The sequence below is a fragment of the Lissotriton vulgaris genome, chromosome 3_1 (assembly GCF_964263255.1).
Source record: "Lissotriton vulgaris chromosome 3_1, aLisVul1.2, whole genome shotgun sequence".
Classification (NCBI taxonomy): Eukaryota; Metazoa; Chordata; class Amphibia; order Caudata; family Salamandridae; genus Lissotriton; species Lissotriton vulgaris.
Genome location: NC_141689.1, coordinates 145776077 through 145798526, shown reverse-complemented (window position 1 = coordinate 145798526; position 22450 = coordinate 145776077). Strand labels below are relative to the sequence as shown.

Here is a 22450-nt window from a genome sequence, read left to right as displayed (position 1 = left end):
GACCTCCCCCCGTATTCTGCTTATTCCTCGCTACCAGTTCGCTCACCCGCATAGCCCCATGGAATGCTAGTGCAAAAGCGGCCCGGAACAGCACTGTCTCTGATTGACCCACGCAGAGCCTTTCTTACGAGAAAGGACGATGTGGGGTCCTGGATGCCATGAGCCTGCACCATGAAGGCAATGGCGGCCCTGTGCCTATTGGCTGTTGCCAGTGTTCGGCCTGCCTGATGTAGTGATACCAGAAATTTCAGGACATACTCCTCCTGCCCCCAATGCTCCCTCCTAGCTGAACCCAAAAATTCCCAATAGGAACGGAACGCCCCTTCATATGCCTTCCTTGTCCTGGGTGCTAGACTCTCTCCCACGAGGTTTTGTAATCCGGGGCACCGAGAGACCAGAGAGCTTCGGGAAATGGTGCCGCCACCAAGTCCGCTGAGGGCAGAAAACCCCGGAAGGCCTGCATGTGGGAACGAGAGAGAGTGCATCAGCCGCCTGGTTCAGTACCCCAGGCACGTGTCTTGCCCTAAAGTGGACGTTTAGTCTCATACACAGCAGGACAATTTCTTTCAGTAATCTCAGAATCCATTTGCAGCGTGCTGCCTGATTATTGATACATTCAACAACTGTCATATTATCAGACTAGAACACCACAGTGCGATCACGAAACCCTTCTGGCCATGTTTTCAAGGCCACCAGAATGGGGAACAGCTCAAGAAACCCAATGTTACCTGTGAGCCCACTATCGTGCCACCACGTCGGCCATGTTCGTGCCGACCATTGATTACCAAAGATGGCACCAAAGCCCACACTCCCCGCCGAGTCGGTCCACAACCCCAGCTCCTCGGAGGAAGCTGGCGGTTTGTTCCACACAACGCGACCGTTGAAATCCGCCAGAAATGCTAGCCATATGCGCATATCCTGGCGAACCTCTGCTGACAGTCGTGTGCGGTGGTGACCTTCTTTGAGACCAACCATGGCTTGCGCGATAGAGCGGGAAAAGGGGCGAGCCATCAGTATCACTCTCAGGGCAAAGTTAAGCTGACCCACAGCCTGCTGCAACTGATGGAGAGTTACTTTTTTCTCGCTGAGGCACACTTTAAGTGAGGCTATAAATTTTATTACCTTCTCCTTGGGCAAACGGAAGCACCCCTCTACCGAATCGAGCTCAATTCCCAGAAACTGGAGTGAAGTAGATGGCCCTACCGTTTTGCCTGGTGCCAGTGGCACGCCAAAACGTTCCATGAGATTACAGAATTCCCTCAAAGCCTGTGCACATTCAGTGTCCCCAGCTGCCCCCAGGAACAGAAAATCATCAAGGTAATGCATAACTTGCGTAAAGCCTGTGGCTCTGGTGAACGCCCATTGCAAAAAAGTACTGAACTTCTCAAAATACGCACACGAGATGGAGCATCCCATCGGCATACATTTATCCATGTAGTAGCGTCCTTGGAACACAAAACCTAAGAGATGCTGATCGTGTGGGTGTACCGGGAGCAACCGGAACGCTGACTCGATATCAGATTTAGCCATAAGCGCTCCGGGCCCCAAGCGATTCAACATGGCGACGGCCTCATCAAATGATGCATACCGCACCGAACAGACTCCCGGGTCAATCGCATCGTTCACCGAAAGACCCTTAGGAGCAGACAAATTGTGGATTAACCTGAACTCACCCGGGTCCTTTTTGGGGACTACTCCCAACGGTGAACAAACAAAGTTAACAACCGGCGGGCCTCCATATGGACCCGCAACCCGACCACGGGCCACCTCCTTTGCAATCTTTGCCTGTACCACTGCCGAATTTTGTTGGACCGATAGTTGGTTCTTACACTGTGCTCCCCCCCGAAAATCCCCCACCGGGATGCGGAAACCATATGAGAAACCGTCTCGCAACACCCCGGCAGAGACATGGTCAGGGTATTCGTTCAGCCAAGGGATCATTGCCATGATATCAACGGGAGTAGGTAACGGTGCCCCTCGGTCGATGTTAGACCTGTTTGGCCCCTCCTCTACCTCCTGTATCACCATTCTTGGCTCTGCACGAACTCTCGGGGTGTGACGACTGTCCGCACCCTGCACACTCATGCCTAAACTTGCAAGTCCCTTGTGGCCTAGTGCACTTGCCCCTGTTAAAGCTCCAACAAACCCCTTTTCTACCCGAGTTCTCGTTATTCCTTCTGTGCTGATCACTGTTGGCGCCCGCCCGAAAGGGCGCCGCCATAAAATGGCGGGAAGGCTCCGCCCCGTTCCCGCCGAAGGAAGACGACCTTGTCGTGTTCGGCATAACCTGCTTCTGCCAGGAAATGGAGTCGAAACAATCCCACGTCAGGGATGAGTCGTGCTCCTTGGCCTTACGAAATTTGTTATCATAACCCATCCACTGATTACCTTCATACGATTCATAAAATTCCATTATCCGTGTCTGGTAACAGGCTAATCCCGACAATACTTCAGGCCTACGTTCCCCCATGATTGCAGTGAACATTCCAAACGCTCTGGCCCAATTAGCGATCGTTTCATCTACCCTGAAACCTGCCATTTTTGCATACACTCGGATGTAACAACTCCTTCTGATTTCTAACATGCTCTATCTCATAGTGATCGGTCAACAGCGAAAACATGTTCACATATTTATCCGCCCAAATCCTTTCTTTCACATCCATCGGGATATGTTGAACCACCTTTTCCCTCCTTGAGGGTAACGATCCCTCCCCCGCCATTGGGAACGGCTGCTTACCCGAACCAGTAGCTGGATCTGTTGTTGCTGCCTTCCCCGCGCTCGACGCCGGTTGTTCCGAGGGATTCTGCGGGGAAACAAGAGGACAAGGTGCCTTCGCAGCATCTCTCGATTGCCGCAACTGCTTCATTATTAACCTGGCCTCCTCGGCCGTATCTCCCGGTGCCACAGCACCCTCGTTGCTCTTGCCTAACCACGCCGCCAACTGGGCGGCCAGCTCGGGAGGCATATCCCCCTCGTTAACGGGTGTAACTACCACAGGGATCGGCTGCCCCTCGTTCGGGCTCGGAACTGGGGCCTCCACTGGACTGACCGGGCTTGCTGGAGGAGACTCGGGAACTGGGGCTTCCCCCCCTGCCGCCCTATTCCTGGCCCTTTTACCTCTCCCGGTAGGGACTACTCCCGGCAATGCTGGCCTGATGACTTTCTTCGGTCTACCTGTACCATTCATTGCCGCCATCTGCTTCTTCAAGTTCGCCATGTCTTTCACCAGCATGTGAAGCATTTGTTCGGTCCCCACCTTCTTTCCGACCTTCTTGCCAGGCATCGTTCACGGCTATCCGACTCGAGGTCCTGGATCCAAAGCTTCGGAATCACTGAAAGGAGAAACACAAAAATTACAAGTTTCAAAATTGGCTCCTTGTTCCGTCTCGGGCTCACGTGCAACGATGAGCACAGGAACAAGAGGATGCTTCCTTAGATTGTCGCTCTTTTATTCTTCCTCGGGAGGGCGTGTACCCTCCTCCGATCCGCCTACGGGGGGTGGCCAACGGTGTAGGTGTCTAGGACAACCCCTCTTGGGCGGGAAAAGGCGCGCCCCGGCTACGCCGCTTCGGGCATACCAGCCGAGACACGCCTCCCGCCCAAAATGGTTTCCCGGGGGGGTCAGGGCACCCTACCATACGTTCGGGGGGACCGAGTGGTCGCCCCTTTCCATAATCCTCTCACTAGCGTCCAATTATATAGCCACCACACTGGCTTCTTTATAATTTTGGACCGTTCCAAGATGGCGGCCATAAAAAACAGAAGCAGCTCTGGACCCCAAGGGGCCCCTGTCACGTGACTGCCGGATGCCCAATAATAAGCCAGCAAACCCATTTTGCGGAAGCGATCCGGCAAGGCAAAGCTCGCTATCGGCACATCGACATCTTCTAAACCACCCGGTAAGTCCCTCTTCCATTGACCCCTGAACGAGTATACTCTGAACCCGATCTAATCACCCATTTAATCCTTAATTCCCCAGTGGATTAGTCATTCAACTAACCGCGATCCCACAGACGGCGCCATTGTTCACGCCGAGCCTCAGGAATAATTAATTGTTGCAAGAAATCAAACGCTAAAGCGGCGCCTGTTCCCCCGTGCTTTATCACAATTTCCCACCAAACTACGTACTAATCACGTTCTTCTGCTCCTACAGCGATGCAACTGTCGCATCTCGTACCGTGCTAAATGCACTCTGCACGGAAGCGTAGCCCTGGCTGTGCCCCCAAATGTCAACAAATCGGAAACTCAACTTCCCAGACGCCTCGTTTTAAATAACGGTAAAGCGAGATGCCGCCTTTATTTCGATATCCACATACACTCCCAATCTCTGTTTCTAAATATCCTTTCCTTTTCAACAGAGGCTCCACAACTGCACCACGAATCGTGTGGTTTGATGCCAGCCTGTAATCACTACTCCGGCCAACTTGAATTGAATCCCTCTAACTTAATTGCAAGTGGTAGGTCCTCTCCCATTTTAGTAATTACCTGCAATACCACCGCAATTAAACCAATCCGGTCGGTTTCTGCACGCCCATGTACCAAACCGGCGGCAACTATCCTACCCTGCCCCACCACTGGACTTGTGACACAATTCCGCCTCACACCCCACACCACGGCGCCACGCCAAATCACCAATGTGCGCCCCAATAGACCTTAATCACCGGCACTTGCTGACCATTCTTTTAATCACTGCGGCCGCCTCACAACATTGGTTAAAAACATGTGAATTGTAAATATTTTATATTTTTTAAAATTGTGGTTTCCAATATATATGCACTGAATGCCCACGCCATCAGGCAACACCCCTCACTGCGGATCCGAATACTGTAATTAGATAGCTAGTGCTGACTATCATTCTAACCCTTCTCAAATTGACTGCACCTATTTTTTGCTTTCCTCCCTGTTTTCCTTTAACAGGCGTTTAAAACTCTCATTCAGGCAAAACCATTCTCCAAGTCCTGAAGATGATCCCCTTATAAATTGAGCGTGGGATCGAAAAGTCGACTCTTTTGAGCAACCATACATTTCACCCCATTTTATTATTGTATGTATGGTTTACTCCAGGACACACTGCTAATTTAAATTTATGACAGTGGCCTGTAAGCTCACCCTGTTTGACTGGTATTCCTTTCACTCTTTGACCTTCTTACTTTCCTCTTTTGTACGGTACAAGACTGTGCCCTACTGTAACCATAATGCTTGGTTGTGATTTGTACCCTTACTTTGAACGATTTATTTGATCATTAAAAATTCCCTGTCCGGCTGGACAAGGGACTGTGAAATATATAGTAGCTCATGAGAACAGTCCAGCCTGAACTGCCAATCCATGTCTTCCCTGGACTGGAAACAAGCATCCTGGGACCGCTTTCGGGTTCATAACCCTCATCAGCAAAGCAATCTTGAATCAAGTGGCAGAGTGAGCAAGGGACCCACGTCAGGGCATACCCTGCCAACTTAGGGCAAACAAAGCAATACCAAAGGGAATGATGGACGGAGTGTTTGAGCAAATCAAACACTCACCCCCAGTCAACTGATCTGGGTTTAATCCATCATCATTCTTTAGCTCACTCCACCACCCCAGTTCAGACATGGCCATATGCAAATCAGTCTGACCCTGTGCTTCATAGGAACAGTCCAGCCCGGACTGCAAAGCCATGTCTTCCCTGGACTGGAAACAAGCATCCTGGGATTGGTTTCGGGTTCATAACCGTCATCAGCCAGGCTATCTTGAATCCAGTGGCAGAGTGAGCAAGGGACCCACATCTGGGCATACCCTGCCAACTTAGGGCAAACAAAGCGATACTAAAGGGAATGATGGACGGAGAATTTGAACAAATCAAACACTCACCCTCAGTCAATTGATTTTGGTTTAATCCATCATCATTCTTTAGCTCACTCCACCACCCCAGTTCAGACATGGCCATATGCAAATCAGTCTGACCCTGTGCCTCATGGGAACGGTCCAGCCCGAACTGCCAAGTCATGTCTTCCCTGGACCGGAAACAAGCATTGTGGGACCGGTTTCGGGTTCATAACCCTCATCAGCCAGGCTATCTTGAATCCAGTGGCAGAGTGAGCAAGGGACCCACGTCTGGGCATACCCTGCCAATTTAGGGCAAACAAAGCGATACCAAAGGGGATTATGGACGGAGAATTTGAGTAAATCAAACACTCACCCTCAGTCAATTGATTTTGGTTTAATCCATCATCATTCTTTAGCTCACTCCACCACCCCAGTTCAGACATGGCCATATGCAAATCAGTCTGACCCTGTGCCTCATGGGAACGGTCCAGCCCGAACTGCCAAGTCATGTCTTCCCTGGACCGGAAACAAGCATTGTGGGACCGGTTTCGGGTTCATAACCCTCATCAGCCAGGCTATCTTGAATCCAGTGGCAGAGTGAGCAAGGGACCCACGTCTGGGCATACCCTGCCAATTTAGGGCAAACAAAGCGATAACAAAGGGGATTATGGACGGAGAATTTGAGTAAATCAAACACTCACCCTCAGTCAATTGATTTTGGTTTAATCCATCATCATTCTTTAGCTCACTCCACCACCCCAGTTCAGACATGGCCATATGCAAATCAGTCTGACCCTGTGCCTCATGGGAACAGTCCAGCCCGAACTGCCAAGCCATGTCTTCCCTGGACCGTAAACAAGCATCCTGGAACCGTGGCGGGTTCATAACCCTCATCAGCCAGGCTATCTAGAATCCAGTGGCAGAATGAGCAAGGGACCCACGTCTGGGCATACAATGCCAACTTAGGGCAAACATAGCGATACCAAAGGGGCAATATACTAAGGACATATCTGTAAATCAAATATGCCAGTCGTTGAAAACCCAAATGCCATTACATTTTAGACACTTGGTATATAATATACAGACATTTTTTAAGGTTTTGGTCTAATTTTAATGATGTCCTTATTATGGAACTTCTACTATGTCAGTTATGATGCCATCAGTGTTTTGGTCATGTGATATCACTTCCTGGAAGATTCAGAGTCAAAAGTCATATGATGTCACCTCCTGTGAAGTCATTAATTTCAACAGGGTGTGTGATGTTGCTTCCGCACCTCTGGCCTTTTAGTGACTCAAGGCAAAAGGTGGTGGGCCTGGCCGGGCTCCGATCCTCCATGCTACAACAAAGAAAAATCCTCTACCTTGACAGCCCACTGAGAAAACGCTGGTTGCAAGTGGGCCTGCCCATGACATCCACAGTAGGAAAGTAACTAAGGCTATTAATGGATACATTTAGCCATGGGTGCCAGAAGATAATACGCAGAATCTGTCTTTTAATGCAAACTTGGAGTGAGGCAGCATCAATATGTCTCTATACTACAGCCGTGACCTTACCCTAACACTAATGGTAGCCCTAACTCCACCCCACCCCCGATTAACTAAACTTTAAAGTGGTGCCAGTATATACTGCTCTTAGGGCCATACCCTGTCATCAGTTCAGTTGGTACTGGTACATATTACTATTGTATTTAGCACTAGAAAGCATATTTAGTTGGCACAATTTAACAAACCAGCACAAAACTGCCTGAGACAAATATATGAACTTATGTTTGAGCTTGGAAAAACTAGTAGTGTGTCTGATAAAGTTATAAAAGCCAGAAAATCTAATTTCTATTTAAATTCCCACAAGGAATTGTGTATTAGTGATTTTTTTTAAAAACAATCTTGCCTAAGGATCAAGCTAAAATATTACTTTAGGTATGAGAAAACACACAGGTAGTGGCCTTATCCTGGTTACTAGAAGGGGGGGGGACCATCCTCTAAACATCTGTGAGGATCATGATTAGGTGGGATGTGGGAGCTTGTTAGCTAAACTACATCTCAAGGTATGAGAATACATGCACATATTGGACCTTATCCGGGTTACCAGAAGGGAGGACACCCTCCTCTAAACATCTGTAAGGATAATGATTAGGTGGGAGGTGGGAGCTTGTTAGGTTAAAATATTACTCGAGGTATGAGAATACAAATGGGTTGTAGACTTACCCTGGTTACTAGAATGGGGGACACCATCCTCTAAACATCTGTGAGGATAATGATTAGGTGGGATGTGGGAGCTTGTTAGGTTAATATACTACTCAAGGTATGAGAATACAAATGGGTAGTAGCCTTATCCTGGTTACTAGAATGGGGGACACCATCCTCTAAACATCTGTGAGGATAATCATTAGGTGGGATGTGGGAGCTTGTTAGGTGTTTAAGGCATTATTTGGCTAGATAATTTTTCCTATAAAAAGAAATGCCATCACATTCCTCGATTCCACCTGCATATTTGCTTTTTGTAATTCCAATTATGACCTCAGCTAGCCCTGGCTCTGTCCAATCTGTCACCAAGGCCTGCTTGACCTCTGTTTCATGTTAATGTAATGCACATTTTCTACATCTGTGAAAAGGAAATGAATATTCTTGTAACTTACAATTAAGGCTTATAGGACTTCAATGTCATAGTCAACATTTAAAATGTGCAGAGTAATTTCAAATGGTCCTTTATTCCATCAGCCACCTGGTTGCACACCTCTGTCCAGTGGAAGAGGAACATTAAGTCAGTGCTTTTCCCAAATATTATGTGGGAAGAGCAGCTTTTTTTCAAACAGGAGGACAGGTGAGCAACATGTTCACAGAGAACAGGAGGCAAACAGTGAAGGAAGTTAAGTTCTTCCATCTGAAGAATTCATAAATCTAAGGTTTTCTTTTCATTTACTCAGGCCAACACCTCTCATCTTCCTCACATTTGTTAGAAGAACTTTTGTTCAATGTATGGCCATCATGTCGCCTACACCCAAGACCCCACGTCCCATCTCTATATTAGAAATCATGGAGGCAGAAGCAATCCCACAGAGGACTAAAATCATTAAACTTGCATATGAAACATTATCCCCTTCTGTCAATAGGAAAAGAAATAATGTCAACACATTTTTTGAAAAACCCAATGAGATTCCATCCATTTTGAGATATTACAGACCACTTAAGATTCTCAAGCACTGTAAAGCCACTTCTAAAGAAGCCCAATGTGGATCCACCCAAGTTATCAAATTACAGGCCGCTTTATCCCTCAACTAATATGTTGTGCTTAGAAATGCTTGTTTATAATTCTATACAGAACGCCATGTGTTGTCATGGTGCTGTGAATTGTTGGTTCTATGAAGAGTCAGTTGGTGCCTCTCTTCTGTCGTGAGAGGAGCGGTGGCTCATTGTACCCACTAATAAATACTACAGACTAATCAGCTGTGTCTTGTGGTAATATATTTCCTGTAGGACACAAACATAAATTTTGGCGACGAGAATGGGATGTTGTGTGAGTTTTACTCACGCTTTATTCCTAACTATGCAAGCAAAATGAAGGCACTTTCCAATATGCTCAGGACAAATGTCACCTTTGAGTGTGATGGTAATTGTCAGGAAACTTTTGAGCTGGTCAAATCTGAAATGCTCAATGTTAAAAAGCTTAGAGCTTATGACCCAGCTGTTCCTTGCACCATCACAGTTGAGGCTAGCAATTATGGCCTAGAGGCAGTTCTTACACAATCTTCAGATGGGAACGAAGTCACCATCAGCTATGCTTCTAGTATTAAGAGATCCTGAAGTTAACTACTCTGATTGAGAAGGAGCTTTTGGCGTGCTATTGGGCGTGTGAAAAATTCAGAACCTATATTTGGGGTAGAAAATGTGTCATCCAAACTGATCATAAACCTCTGGTATATATCCTGGGAGGAGAACGCCTCAAATATGCCACCCCTCGTATTGCACGGTTGACAACAAAACTTTTGCAGTATGATTTTGTAGTTAAGCATGTACCTGGCAAACTAAATCTCAGAGCAGATATGCTATCTAGACTTCCTTTGAGTAAAGATGACACTATGGATGTGGACGAGGAGAAGGAGGACTGTTTCATTGTAGTTGTTGATGCAGATGAAAACAAAGCTTGCAGTGAGGTTGAGTGGAAGGAGGCTGTGAGTGAAGACTTGATTCTTGCAAAAGTAAAGGAATATATTGTAAAAGGTTGGCCCAGAGAGAAGAGCGCATCCCCAGAAATTCAGCCATTTTGGAAAGTGGCTGAGGAGTTGTCCATTGAGGATGGTGTTGTCATGAGGGATTGTAGGTGTGTGTGCGTCCTATGAAAATACATTTCAAGTTGGTTGATTGTTCACATGCTGGCCATCTTGGGGCAGATATGACAAAAAAACGTGTCAGACAGCATTATTGGTGGCCCTCTATGGACAAAGACATAGATGAAAGAGTCAAAGAGTGTGTTGCCTGTAGTGAGGCAGAAAAGTGTTTGAAAGTTGTTACACCTCCTCTTCAGCCTATCTCTTTTCCTATGAAACCCTGGCTTAAGGATTGACATGGTTGGTCCATTCAATTTTCTTCCCCACAACTTATGTTTTGCGTTTGTACTATTGGACTTTCACAGCAAGTGGCCTGAAGTCAAGTTTTGTGCTTCTCCCACAGGTTGCAATGCCATCCTTTTTCTTAAAGAGATTTTTTGAGGGAAGGTTTCCCGGAGGCCATCGTCTATGATAATGGCATCCAGTTTGTCAATCAGGAAATGTTTTTGTTTTTAAATGAATCTGGCGTGAAGCATTTAAGAAGTTCTGCAGGACACCCACAAACCAACGTTTGGTCGAGAGTATGAACACAGTTGTAGTGGAATGTATCAAGTGGGCCTACACAATAGTTTTGATGCAGAGGGTGCGGTTAGATCCATGTTGTGGTTTTACCGCACTACGCCACATTGACTTTCAAAAGTTGCACCTTTTGTTTCACTTAAAGGTAGAGTACCCACTTCTACTCTTTAACCTGCTTGGCTCCTAAGAATCGTTTGTGACAAAGTTTCGAGTTGGGTGTATAATTGTCAGGAACCACACAATCACTACCATCTTGAACAAGCCTTTGCCTTGTACCTTTAAGAGAAGACCCAAAGTGGTTATCAAACCACAAATGGTCAATTTTTGGTATAATTGATAATGACAGTTAATCATTGCAAGGTGGCCGTCGCATTGGTTGAATGCGACGCCATTTTGTTTTACATTCACAGTCTAGTCTATTTAGATGACGCGCACAGGTTCCACTGCGCACTTCAATTTGAATCTGTTTGGAGCAACACGTTCTGAACCGTCTCTCCGCTTTGCCTAGTGCGTGAGAGGGCGTTTCACTAATTTTCCAGTCTTTAGAAGCCATTCTGTTTTGAGAGGCTGAGCTAGTCTCACTCAGCTCTCAGAAAATTCTGTTGTCATTTCAAGTCCAGAGTTCCAGAGTATTTTGTGAGCTGAGAATTATCAGCGGAGTAAACAGCGAGGTCGTCATCAGAGTTCCCGAGTGCTTCGTGCGCTGAGAAGTATCAGCGTGTTAGAACTCTCTAAGGAAGAACTGTAAGACTAGTGGCTGGGAAAAGTCGTAGCGTCGCCACTACCCAAGTAAGACTTTTCCATTGGTTGCCGCTCTGAATATTTCTTCACAACAATGTCCTCTTTGAACCCTGTCCTTTTGGCGCTTTACCTTATCTTTTCCTCCCCTTTCCTTCCTTCCTCATTTCCCTTTTGCGTGTCAACTAAAGGACTTTCTCGTTCAACAATTCCAGGACTATGAGAGAAAGTCAAGGGTTCTCCTCAATGTAATGATATTGAACAGACAAATCCTCTTTGGAATTAGAAGGTAAAGGTTCCAGTAGATGTCAAGAGTAAGAAGGAAAGACATGTAATAATTAGTACTAAGGTTGTTTTCTCATTACAGAAATTCACATGCCCTGCTAGTTCCATTGAGTACCATAACTACACTGCAGAAGAGAGGCAATACTGCAAGTTAACACTGGTATAGTAGATGAAATATCAGAGAATAGATAGACGGAGAATTGGTTACAGTATTGGTGTTTAAGTCTCTTCCCATCTGTGCATTAGGTGTCCCTTCAAGGAATCAGAAGACCAGTGGCAGCCTCAGAAGACTATTCGAGGACAGCACTTGGAGTGCCTCTTCTTTCTCTTCCAATTCCCCTTTCCCTTCCGTTGGTGGAGTTGCTCTGTCAGAAGCGCGACGTCACCGGCGGTTGGGAGTTGGGAAAGAGCGGCCATTTTGTTCCTGCGAAGATTCTGGGCCTTGACAATAATGTTGCCTAGGAGTCTCGAGTTAAAGTTGCACAGGAGAAAATGTCTAATAGGTACAATCAAAAGAAGTCTGACAAAACAGTTGTTGTGTCTCCTGGGGACATGGTTCGTATAAGAAACATGAATTTTGTCAAAAAAGGTGGTATGTCCTTTGGTGAACCCGTCTGTGTAGAGAAAGTCTGTGGGGGTGCCGTCATGGTACGAGCTGGGCATTGGTGGAATTGGGGAAAAGTTGTGAATGTTAAGTCTTCGGTGAAAAATTGCAATGGGACCAGAAGTGATGCTGTTTTGCCTTCTGGTTTGACCAATGTGTCTGCAGGCAATTTTCCGACAGGACCAGCTAATGTACCTTCTGGTAAACGTTTCTGAAACCAAAGCGACAAGTCATATGCCAAAGAGGTCTATTCGTGTCAAACATGTTCCTTGCAGGTAACGATGAACTGTTCTGAAATGAGTCTTATGCCAAGGAGGTCTATTTGGGTTAAATGTATTCCTTGGAGGTTACTATGAACTGTTCTGAAATGTATTCTTATCTCCTTTGTATCCATTGTTCTCTACCACACATTTCTTTCATGTGTCTCCTAGTTTTCGCATTTTGTTTACCTGCATTTACTGCATTTTCTTTATATTATCCTATTGTATTCCTGTTACTTTCCAGTTTATTTTCATTCTCATTTTGTTTTCCTTTCTCTTTTGCTGTGCATTATTTTATTTGATTTTGTTTTACAAAAAGATGTTGTGCTTAGATATGCTTGTTTATAATTCTATACAGAACACCATGTGTTGTCATGGTGCTGTGAAGTGTTGATTCTATGAAGAGTCAGTTGGTGCCTCTCTTCTGTCGTGAGAGGGGCGGTGGCTCGTTGTACCCACTAATAAATACTACAGACTAATCAGCTGTGTCTTGTAGTAATATATTGTCCTGTAGGACAAAAGACACTGTGAAGCATATCCAAGGTGTTATCAATTGCACAGCATTTCCCATTTTCAGGGCATTTCTCAAGAAGCCAAATGCAGATCCATTCATGTTATTAAACTAAAGATCGCTTAAGCTTCTTAAGCACTTTCAGGGCATTTTTCATGAAGGCCAATGAGGGTCACAACATGTTAAAAAATTAGTAACTGACTACAGTTTTCTCATTTCTCTTTTCTGTCAAAGATTGCAGAGACGAACAAGTGACTTACCTTCGGAAACACTTTTTCTGGTGGATACAGTGTCTGCCTGTGGATTCCTCACCTTTTGAATTACTCCTGCGCCAGCATTCCACAGAAATTATTTCTTAGCACTCCCACGTTGACGAGGACGTCACAATGGCACGGCTCCTCTCGTGATTCTGTATGACATCATCGGAGCCATAAGAAGACCTCGGCAGTGTGCTGACATCAGTTCCACCCATTTTTTCTATGCCTTTGAGGCAAACTGGTGGACGGACAACACATTTGGAACATACACAATACACATTATATACATGAATATACACAATATATAGCTAAAGAGGAAAAGTTAAAGAAACAAAGCATTTCCTAAAAATCAACAGCATGGCAAGCAAATGACATTGGAATACAACCATGTCAAATAAAGAAAAACTTTTTCAGTATACAAAGGTGGACAACGGGGAGGAGGGTGGGTCGGTGAGGAATCCACAGGCAGATACTGTATCCACCAGAAAAAGCGTTACCGAAGGTAAGTAACTTGTTCTTCTGATGGATACATCTGCCTGTGGATTCCTCACCTTTTGAATTGAATCCCACAACTGCCCCACTCTCGGAGGAGGGTGTCCACTTACTCATACCAAAAAATCCTGCAGCACAGAGCGTGCAAAATGGGCATCCCTCCTCACCTCAGAATCCAAACAATAATGCTTTGCGAAGGTGTGGAGGAAGGTCCATGTTGCTGCCTTACAAATGTCCACTACAAGAACACCTCTAGCCAAAGCAGATGTGGAAAACTTTGCTCCAATAGAAGGAGCTCTGATACCTTCAGGAGGCTCCTTTTTGGCCAAGGCATAGCAAATCTTGATGCACATGATGATCCACCTGGATAGCTTTCTCTTGTGGACGGCTTTGCCCTTCATCTTCCGAACAAAGCCAACAAAGAGCAGGTCGTCCAGTCTGAAGTTCCTGGTTCTGTTTAGGTAGAAACTGACCATTCTCTTAGGGTCCAGGCAGTGAAGTCTCTCCTCCTCCTTGTAGGGTAATAGATTTCCCTAGATGGAAAGGGGTGACCACCTTAGGCAGGTAAGCAGCCCTGGTCCTGAGAACCATCTTTTCTGCATGAATGGGTAAATACTGAGGTTTAGAACTAAGACCTTCAGTTCACTAACCCTCCTGGCTAATGTAATAGCAATCAGAAAGACTGTCTTAAAAGAAAGAAGCCTCAATGGGCAACTATGAAGGGGAAAAAACCTTTACAACGCAAGTTTTACAACGCACTACCATTACAACGAAACTTTTTCAACACAACATCCATTACAACGCATGCCATTACAACGCAACCATTACAATGCATGACACTACAACACATACCACTACAACGCATGTCATTACAACGCAGTCATTACAACGCATATCATTACAACGCATAGCATTACAACCCATAGTACCCTTACACTATCCAACACTTACCCTACTGTTGCACACCCTGAAGTTAGAATAGTAATTTTTACCCCTACACTATCCAACACTTACCCTACTGTTGAACCCCCCTGGAGTTAGAGTAGTAATTTTTACCCCTACACTATCCAATACTTACCTTACATGCAATGTAATGTTATGCATTGTAATGGTATGCGTTGTAAAGGTAGTATGCGATGTTATGGAATGCGTTGTAAAGGCAGTTTTTAAAATTTCGTTGTAATGGCATGCACTGTAATGGATGTTGCGTTGTAAAAAATGCGTTGTAAAGGTATGCGTTGTAAAAGTATGAGTTGTAACGTCATACATCCCCTAATAGGCTCTGCCAACGCCTCCTTAAAAGGCAGCAGAGGTTCAACAGTAGAGGAGGGGGAATACAAAACCTCAGTCAATAAATTTGACCTCACCTCAGCTGAGGGTAACTGAATTTCCAATAGAGCAGCAGCCTTCCTGATCACTGTGTGTTAAGGGGCAACATCCTGAGAAGACAAGGGCTTTGGAGAGGAAAGCTCCCATTCAGGGGAAGTATCCAGGCCACTGGCGTCCTGCAGACCTTTGAAGTCATCTACGGAGTTGAGGATCTCTTTTTCCTCCTGCTCTTGCTGGTACTCCTCGTCCTTCAGCAGTCTCTTTGCTTCCTTCCTGGAACGCTGCTTGGTGATCGGCGTCGGCAACGGCCTCAAAGAAGCCCCTACCAAAGCAGGCAAAGGCGCTGATCGAATCCGGGATGACATCGGTCCGATGCCAGACGACTCCGGTGACTGAGGTATTGGAGTCAAAAAACCTTGGCGCCAGAAACTGCCATGACAGAGTCAATGATCTAAAAGGCATGAAAGGCACCTGGGCATACTGCTAGGGAATACCCAAATTGAAATCAAGCAGACACACGGGGCTGGATAGGGCACCGGTTGGGTAAGATGCTTTGGCAAACATGCAAAACATCGCATTCAGGAAATACGATGGATCCGCTCCAGGTCCTGGAAAAGGAGGATAAGGATCTGTCACCCCTTGGTCCTGTTCCAAACAAGGCCTTACAGGGGGCTGAGGCTGCAGCGCCGAAGAAACCAGAGCTGGCACAGGCAAAGCCACAGGAACCTGGGAAGACTCTCTCTGAGCTGGAGAATAGACGTCAGTGAATATCCCAACACCAGAGTATGGGCTGGAGTCCCCTCTGGAGAAGGTGAAGGCGACGGTGAGACACCATCCTTCTCATGACCCCAATTCACAGGCAAGGTCGATATCGATGAACTGCCTTTCGAAGACCATCGTCAAGACCCATGTCTTCTCTTTTTCTTGTGCTTCTTCGACTTCGAAGCATGCGAAGTGGACGACTTCGATCTCTGGTGACCTCTCTTCTCTTCTTTCGCACGGGCCATCAAGAGTTTCATCTCTCCCTCCTTTAACGTCTTTGGGTTCATCCTCCGACAGCACGAACACCCTTCAAAATTTTGGTCTGAAGAGAGACACCATAGTCAGTCTTCATGGGGATCTATGATGTACATATGACCCACACACTCTCTGCAGGCTTGAAACCTGATCTCTTCCAAGTACCCGTTTCCAATGCAACACAAAGAAATTTAGTAATAAAAATTAAACTCAGCCCTTGAATAAACCCTTACGGTTCGAAGGTTTGGAAAAAAGGGAACTGACAGCAAGGCGACAAGGTCTTCTTACGTCTCCGATGACGTTATACGGAGTCGCGAGTGGAGCTGTGCCATTGTGACATCCTCATCGACATGGGAGAGCTAAGAAAATATTTCAGTGGAATGCTGGTGCAGGGTTAATTCTAAAGGTGAGGAATCCACAGGCAGATATATCCATCAGAAACATTAATCAGGTGGTTATCTAAAATTTAGAAGAAACAATTCTTTACACTGCTCCCAAACAGACAGCTATTTTGAGGCATGTCACATAGGAAAGACAATTCTGGTTGGCCTAGTGCAGTTATCTTTCTCTACTCTTAGTTGCTCTAAATCCTGGTAGCTTGTCTTACTACTGTAGGTTCTTAAGAAAGCTGATCTCTGATGTTTTTCCCTATTATTTACAGTACAGACATCCAGTGAATGCAGTTACTATCATTGGGAATGCCATGCTATTTAAATGAAAAGACTTATTTCTGTTTTATAAGGAGTCACATCATTTGAAAGTTCTGCTATTTATGAAAAACAGAGAAAACCTTTTAATTCAAAATATCTATTGTGTATATTAAGAACAGGGGTGCTTAAAATAGAGTGTCCAACTGGCAATTAGCCAATTTAGTTGATGAGGGTGTTAAATAGTGTTGCAGTCATATAAATATCCAGGCCTGCAGAGGCCAGAATTAAAAATCAGCCAGTGTCTTTGTGTTTCTGTAAAGTTTAAATATGTTTTACATATTGAAGAATGAGTGATGTTTAGCCTGTTCACACCTTACCTGCAGTGGAGTCCTTCATATTTTCAATGTTCCCAGGATTAGGGCAGTGCCTTGAGGAATACTTCTCACACCCTTTCATCTTTACTTGGTGCTTGGAGCGCTGATGGTCCTTCCGAGGTGGTTGTTCCCCTTCTTCAACTTTTATCAAACGTATATGATGCTGATGGTCTGTGGCAGTTGTCTGCTTTCGTTCTGCAACCTTAACCTTGTCTCCAGGGAGCTTGTTGTGTCCGGCAGTTGCATTTTCCCTCTCTGCATCCTTCAAAACATCGATGGGATGCTCACGTTCTGTGGCAGGTGCCATCTCGATTTTAGCTGTTGATTTGTGGTCCATAGCACGTGTCCCCTCCTCTTTTCCATATGTCACCAAGTCCATGTGGTGCTGATGTTCCATAGCAGGTGTCTCCTCCCCTCTTACATACTTCACCAATTCCATAGGATGCTGGTGCTCTGCAGCAGGTGTTTGCCACTCTTTTACATCTTTGTCGAAGTCCATGGGGTGCAGGCTTTCTGTGGAAAATGTCTGCTTCCCTTCTACAAACTTAGCCAAATACACTGGATGCTGTTGTTCCATAGCAGGTTTCTGACCTTCTTTTACAACCCCTGGTAAGCCCATCGAGTGCCTATACTCTGTGGCAGACTTCTGTTTCCTTTCTTCCTTGTGCACCAAGTCCCTTGAGTGCTGATGTTTCATTGCTGATGTCTGCTTCTCTTCTTCAATGTGCAGCACGTCTCTAAACTGCTGATGTTCCATAGCAGATGCACACTTAACTTCTTTAATATTCAGGATATACCTGGGGAGCCGAGAGGTGTGCTTTCCTTCATCAACCTTCACCCAGTCCAAGACGTTCTGACTGTCCCCGGCAGATATATGATCCCTCTTTTCAGCCTTCACCAGGTACAGGACTTGATGATGCTCCCTACAGGATGTCTTCTCTCCTGTTGTGGTAGACTTCTCCCATGCCAAAGGTTGCTGATGTCCCTGCGCAGATGCTTTCTCTCGTTCTTCATTCAGCGACCCTCCCTTGAAGGATTGAGTGTTACAGGCAGATACTGACTCCCTTTTTTGAGTTTCCAATGGTTCTCTTGGATGATTAGGAGCCACAGAAGACATTTCTTCTGCTTTTCCAACCTTCATCATCTGAGTGGTGTGAAGATGATCTCTTTCAGATATGTCCCATCCATCTTCAGTCCTTAATTGTTGCATAGATTGCTTTCGATATCTGGGAGATAACCTCTTCCCATCTTTAATCTTCCATCGTTGTATGAAGTGTTGCTTTCTGCCAGACATATCTTTTATTTCTTCAATCTTCCACCGTTGAATGACATGCCGATCTCCTTCCTCAATATCGCATCGCTGTAAAGATTGCAGCTTTCTGCCCGACATATCGACCCCCTCTTCAATCTTCCACCTTTGTATGGAATGTGGCTTTTTTGGAGGTGAAGCCTCTCCTTCAGTTTTCCACAGCTGCATACAATTCTGCTTTCTCCCAGCTACCTCAGTCCTGGCTTCAAGATTCCCTTGTTGTTGTGTAATATTCTCCCTCCTGTCAAGTAATTCTCCCTTCTTTTGAATCTTGTTTAGTTGTGGTTGCTTTCTGGTAGAAAAACAATGTCCTTCATTATTCACTAGCTGCTGAAAATATTGGTAATTGCTCACATGAGGTGTTTCTGCCTTGCCAATTTCTGATATAATATCTGGATTCGCAGTTGCAGTCCCTAACAAGGAAAATATAAAAGAAAATAACAGTGTAAGTAATACATGATCAACTTTATATGTGTTAACTTTGCGCTAATGTACGATTTTAATCATAATCGAGTCTGACATTTGCAGGTTCATTGAACAAAAAAAAGAAAATAATTTGAGAATGCTTGAAAGAGACATGATTTAATCCTTCAATTATCAATCGCAACCTTCTTGGATTGTTGGAACAAGCCTAGGAGGTGTAACAAATCAAAGTAATGTTTTGCTTCTCTGCGGTTTACAACTCTACCCTTTAGATATGTCCCTCTTTACCTCTTTGTTTCTTCCCTGTCTCCTCTGTCTTCCTACTTTTCATTCTAACCTTTTCTGTTTTTCTTCAACCATATGCTCTTTCTTGAAGGTGCAAGGAGTGTATCACTTATTTCACCGCCCATCCCTATTGTTAAATTAATTAATAATATATTGGGTGACAAGAAAGCACTCACTGGATATGTTTGTTCAATTGGTCAACTGAGGAATTACCTTCTCTTGTCTAGCAAACACAGCATCTTTACTAGACAAAAAACTCTCTCTCTCTCTCTCTCTCTCTCTCTCTCTCTCTCTCTCTCTATCTCTCTCTCTCTCTCTCTCGATGTACTGGTTGACACCAGCTCCCACCATCCTTGCTCATAGCTGCCTATCCTAATACCTTATAATTTTCTTTTCTTTAAGAAGGTTCCTGGCTCCTTCAATAGTAGAACTCTTTGGGATTATCCCTTCTTGCTTTTTATTAACGTTTTGTTTTCGATCTACACTGTTGTTTCAACTTGCTTTTAGTTCCTAGTAGTGAGCTCTAACAGGGGACACCGGTAGGCGCACTAGAGTGGATAAACTTTTTCCTTGTTCATCACTTTTTCACGGATCAAGCACAGGTTCGCGGTCTAGTGCTCTGCCCCTTGGACAGGCCCACAGGCCAAGACGCCCTTAAAGAGAAGTGCAGCTGTGTGTCTGTGCACAAGGTACGCTGAAAGCAGAGCTTAAGTTCTAAAAAATAAGTGCCAGGACCCTCATTGCCGGGCCGCTGAAGCTTGCACCACCCATTGCCCCTGCCAGCGCTGCCAATGACAGTGTCAACACATCTATTAATCATGACATTCATACAAGTGTGACAGTTTATACCATTCCAGGCCCCCAATGTTATAAAATGATTCAGGCAGAAGGCATAAGTCCTTTTTAATATATACTGGATGTAAGACAATGGGGTCTCTAGTTGGCAATTGCTGGCACCAATGTCCAAGTAGGGACCTTTCTTTCTAAGGCTACCCCTTTTGACAACCTCTGCTCAACTCTGTGGTAACGTAGCAAGAGTAGTTAGGTATATCTCAGAGGCAGTGTGTGAAGCACTTATGAAGATGTACAACAAGGCAGTAACGACACACACCACAAAAGGACACAACTCAGGTAGGTATAGAAAAATAATATATTTACCTAACAATTTAACTCAAAACTCTCAAAGCATTTCAACAAGCTACAATGCACGTAAACTAGTAGGGACTCAAAAAGGCAATAACGTATTCACCAGAAAAATGACAATGACTGAGTTCAAGGCTGGGGCCTACGCAAGTATGTTATGTGAGGTGTTCATGTGATGGTATTTTATTAAAATAGCATGCCAAATGATTCATGAGATGACTCCCAGCACCTTTTTCTGAAAACAAGAGATAGAAAAAGATAAGGGGTAGGGAGGGCTGTCATTATCACTATTCAAATGAATGGCATGTAAGTGATTGTTTGTGCCCCATTCCAGCCTTTTAGTCTCTTTGCCTCCCTTTTCTGTGCCCCTTTCTGCTGCTCTCAGAACAGTTTTTCCTCCCTTGTCTCTCTATGGGACTCCACCTGATGGCCCACAGATCTGGGACCCACTCCCACCCCAGCCCAGAGGTCTGGAACATTATCAATAGCAAGCTGGACATATCCGTCCAGGTCAAGCAGGACATCCTGGCGTCCTGCTTCCACTCTCTTAGGATGCCAAGAAAGAAAGATACAAGTGTCTACTGAACAACACCTAAAACACAAGCAGCCCCTCATCGATAAAGATACATCTGGTAAAAATATTTACTTCTTACCTTCAGTGGGCGTTTCTAGATTCTCTTTGCCACCAAAATCTGGACATGCCAATAAGGGTTGCTCCCTCCATCCTGTAGCATTCCAGTGGTTCATTGAGTACTGATAATTGTTACTAAAGGCCTGCTCCCATTCCCTCTGAACACATTCCAACATTTTCTGATTATCTTTAGGAACTGGTTGCGTCCATTCTTCAAAATCTGCACAGCTGGTGGTGTGCAGGTTATCTGTAGTGGACGACTTCGCCCCTTCCACACTCTTTACCCCTGGACACTGAGCATGTTTGTCACATAACTTCCCCCCTTCTGCCATCTGGCCCCAGTCCAGCAGATATTGATATCCAATAGGTGGTTCCTCACCATGTTCAGTATGTTTGCAGTCAAAAAAATATGGATGATGCTTAATAGAAAACCTTTCCCTTTCTTCAGTCTGGATCCAGTCCAGAATATATTGATACCCAGTAGATGCTTCCTCGCCCTTGTTAGTGTGTATTGAATCCACAGAGTATTGATTATCACTAATAGAAAAATCCTCCTCTTCGCTAGTCTTCATCCCAAGACAAATTGGCTCCTCTCCTTTAATTTTGTTCCAGTCCACAGAGCACAGATGGCTCTGAGCAGATAACTCCTCCCCTTCTGCATTTGTTATCCTATCAAGAGTATACTGATAGTCCGCAACATATGCTGCTTCCCCTTTTTTAAGACTACACCAATCCATGGTGTACTGTTGATCCCAAAAACCTGGCCTTTTCTCTTCTTCAGTCTTGACCCAGTCATTGGAGCACTGATAATCTCCGACAGATCGCCCGGCTCCTTGTCTAATCACTGCCCAAGTCATGGGATACTGATGAATCCTGGATAATGGCGTGTCCTCTTCTTTGGTCTTGATCCAGTCCATGCAGTACTGATGATCTCCAGATGATAACAGCTTTGCTTCTTCTGTTTTCCTACATGGAGTGCAGTGATGATCCCTTCCAGATGATTCTTCTCCTCCTTCCTTCTTGACCTGATTCATGATGTAATGGTGGCTCATCGTTTTGTATAGTATATAGTGCTAAGTTTTTGCATTGACGATTATGCTATGTGCATTGACACTCTTTTTTTGTCTTCAGGGGGTGCATGTCATGTTGACTTCCTGAGTGTCAACTCCTATGCTTCCTTAATCCTCCTACATTGAACACTGACAATCGCTTGTACACTTGTAATCTTTAATATAGTCTCTGGTTCCATTGTTACAAACCCTGGAAAAAGTAAAGTAGAAAAACAGAATATGGTATGAATTACATTCAGTGGTGCTTGAACAATTTTCAAAGTGGGGTTGCTGGGATCAATGTTACATCACTGAAGTCCTATGAATTATGAAGACTCAAGTGTGACACAAAGAAGAAGTGTAGCAAAAGAGCCATGTCTATTCAGCAGGAGAGTGGCAAGGCAATTATATGTAGCCAGTGGTGCATTTTGTAGCACATTCTCAC

General features: G+C 45.1%; 1 protein-coding gene across 1 annotated transcript in view; it reads right to left on the bottom strand.

Annotated features, from left to right (window-relative positions):
- The window catches only part of LOC147726114 (uncharacterized), a 98331-nt gene extending 76323 nt beyond the window's left edge, over nt 1-22008 (bottom strand). Inside the window, exons 1-2 of the mRNA XM_086962882.1 lie at nt 20979-22008; nt 17169-18887 (exon numbers count right to left, since the gene is read on the bottom strand). Of these exons, the coding sequence (XP_086819008.1) occupies nt 17169-18887; nt 20979-22008 (2749 nt within the window). The remainder of the gene's footprint in view (nt 1-17168; nt 18888-20978) is intronic.
- Between the last annotated feature and the right edge of the window lie 442 nt (nt 22009-22450).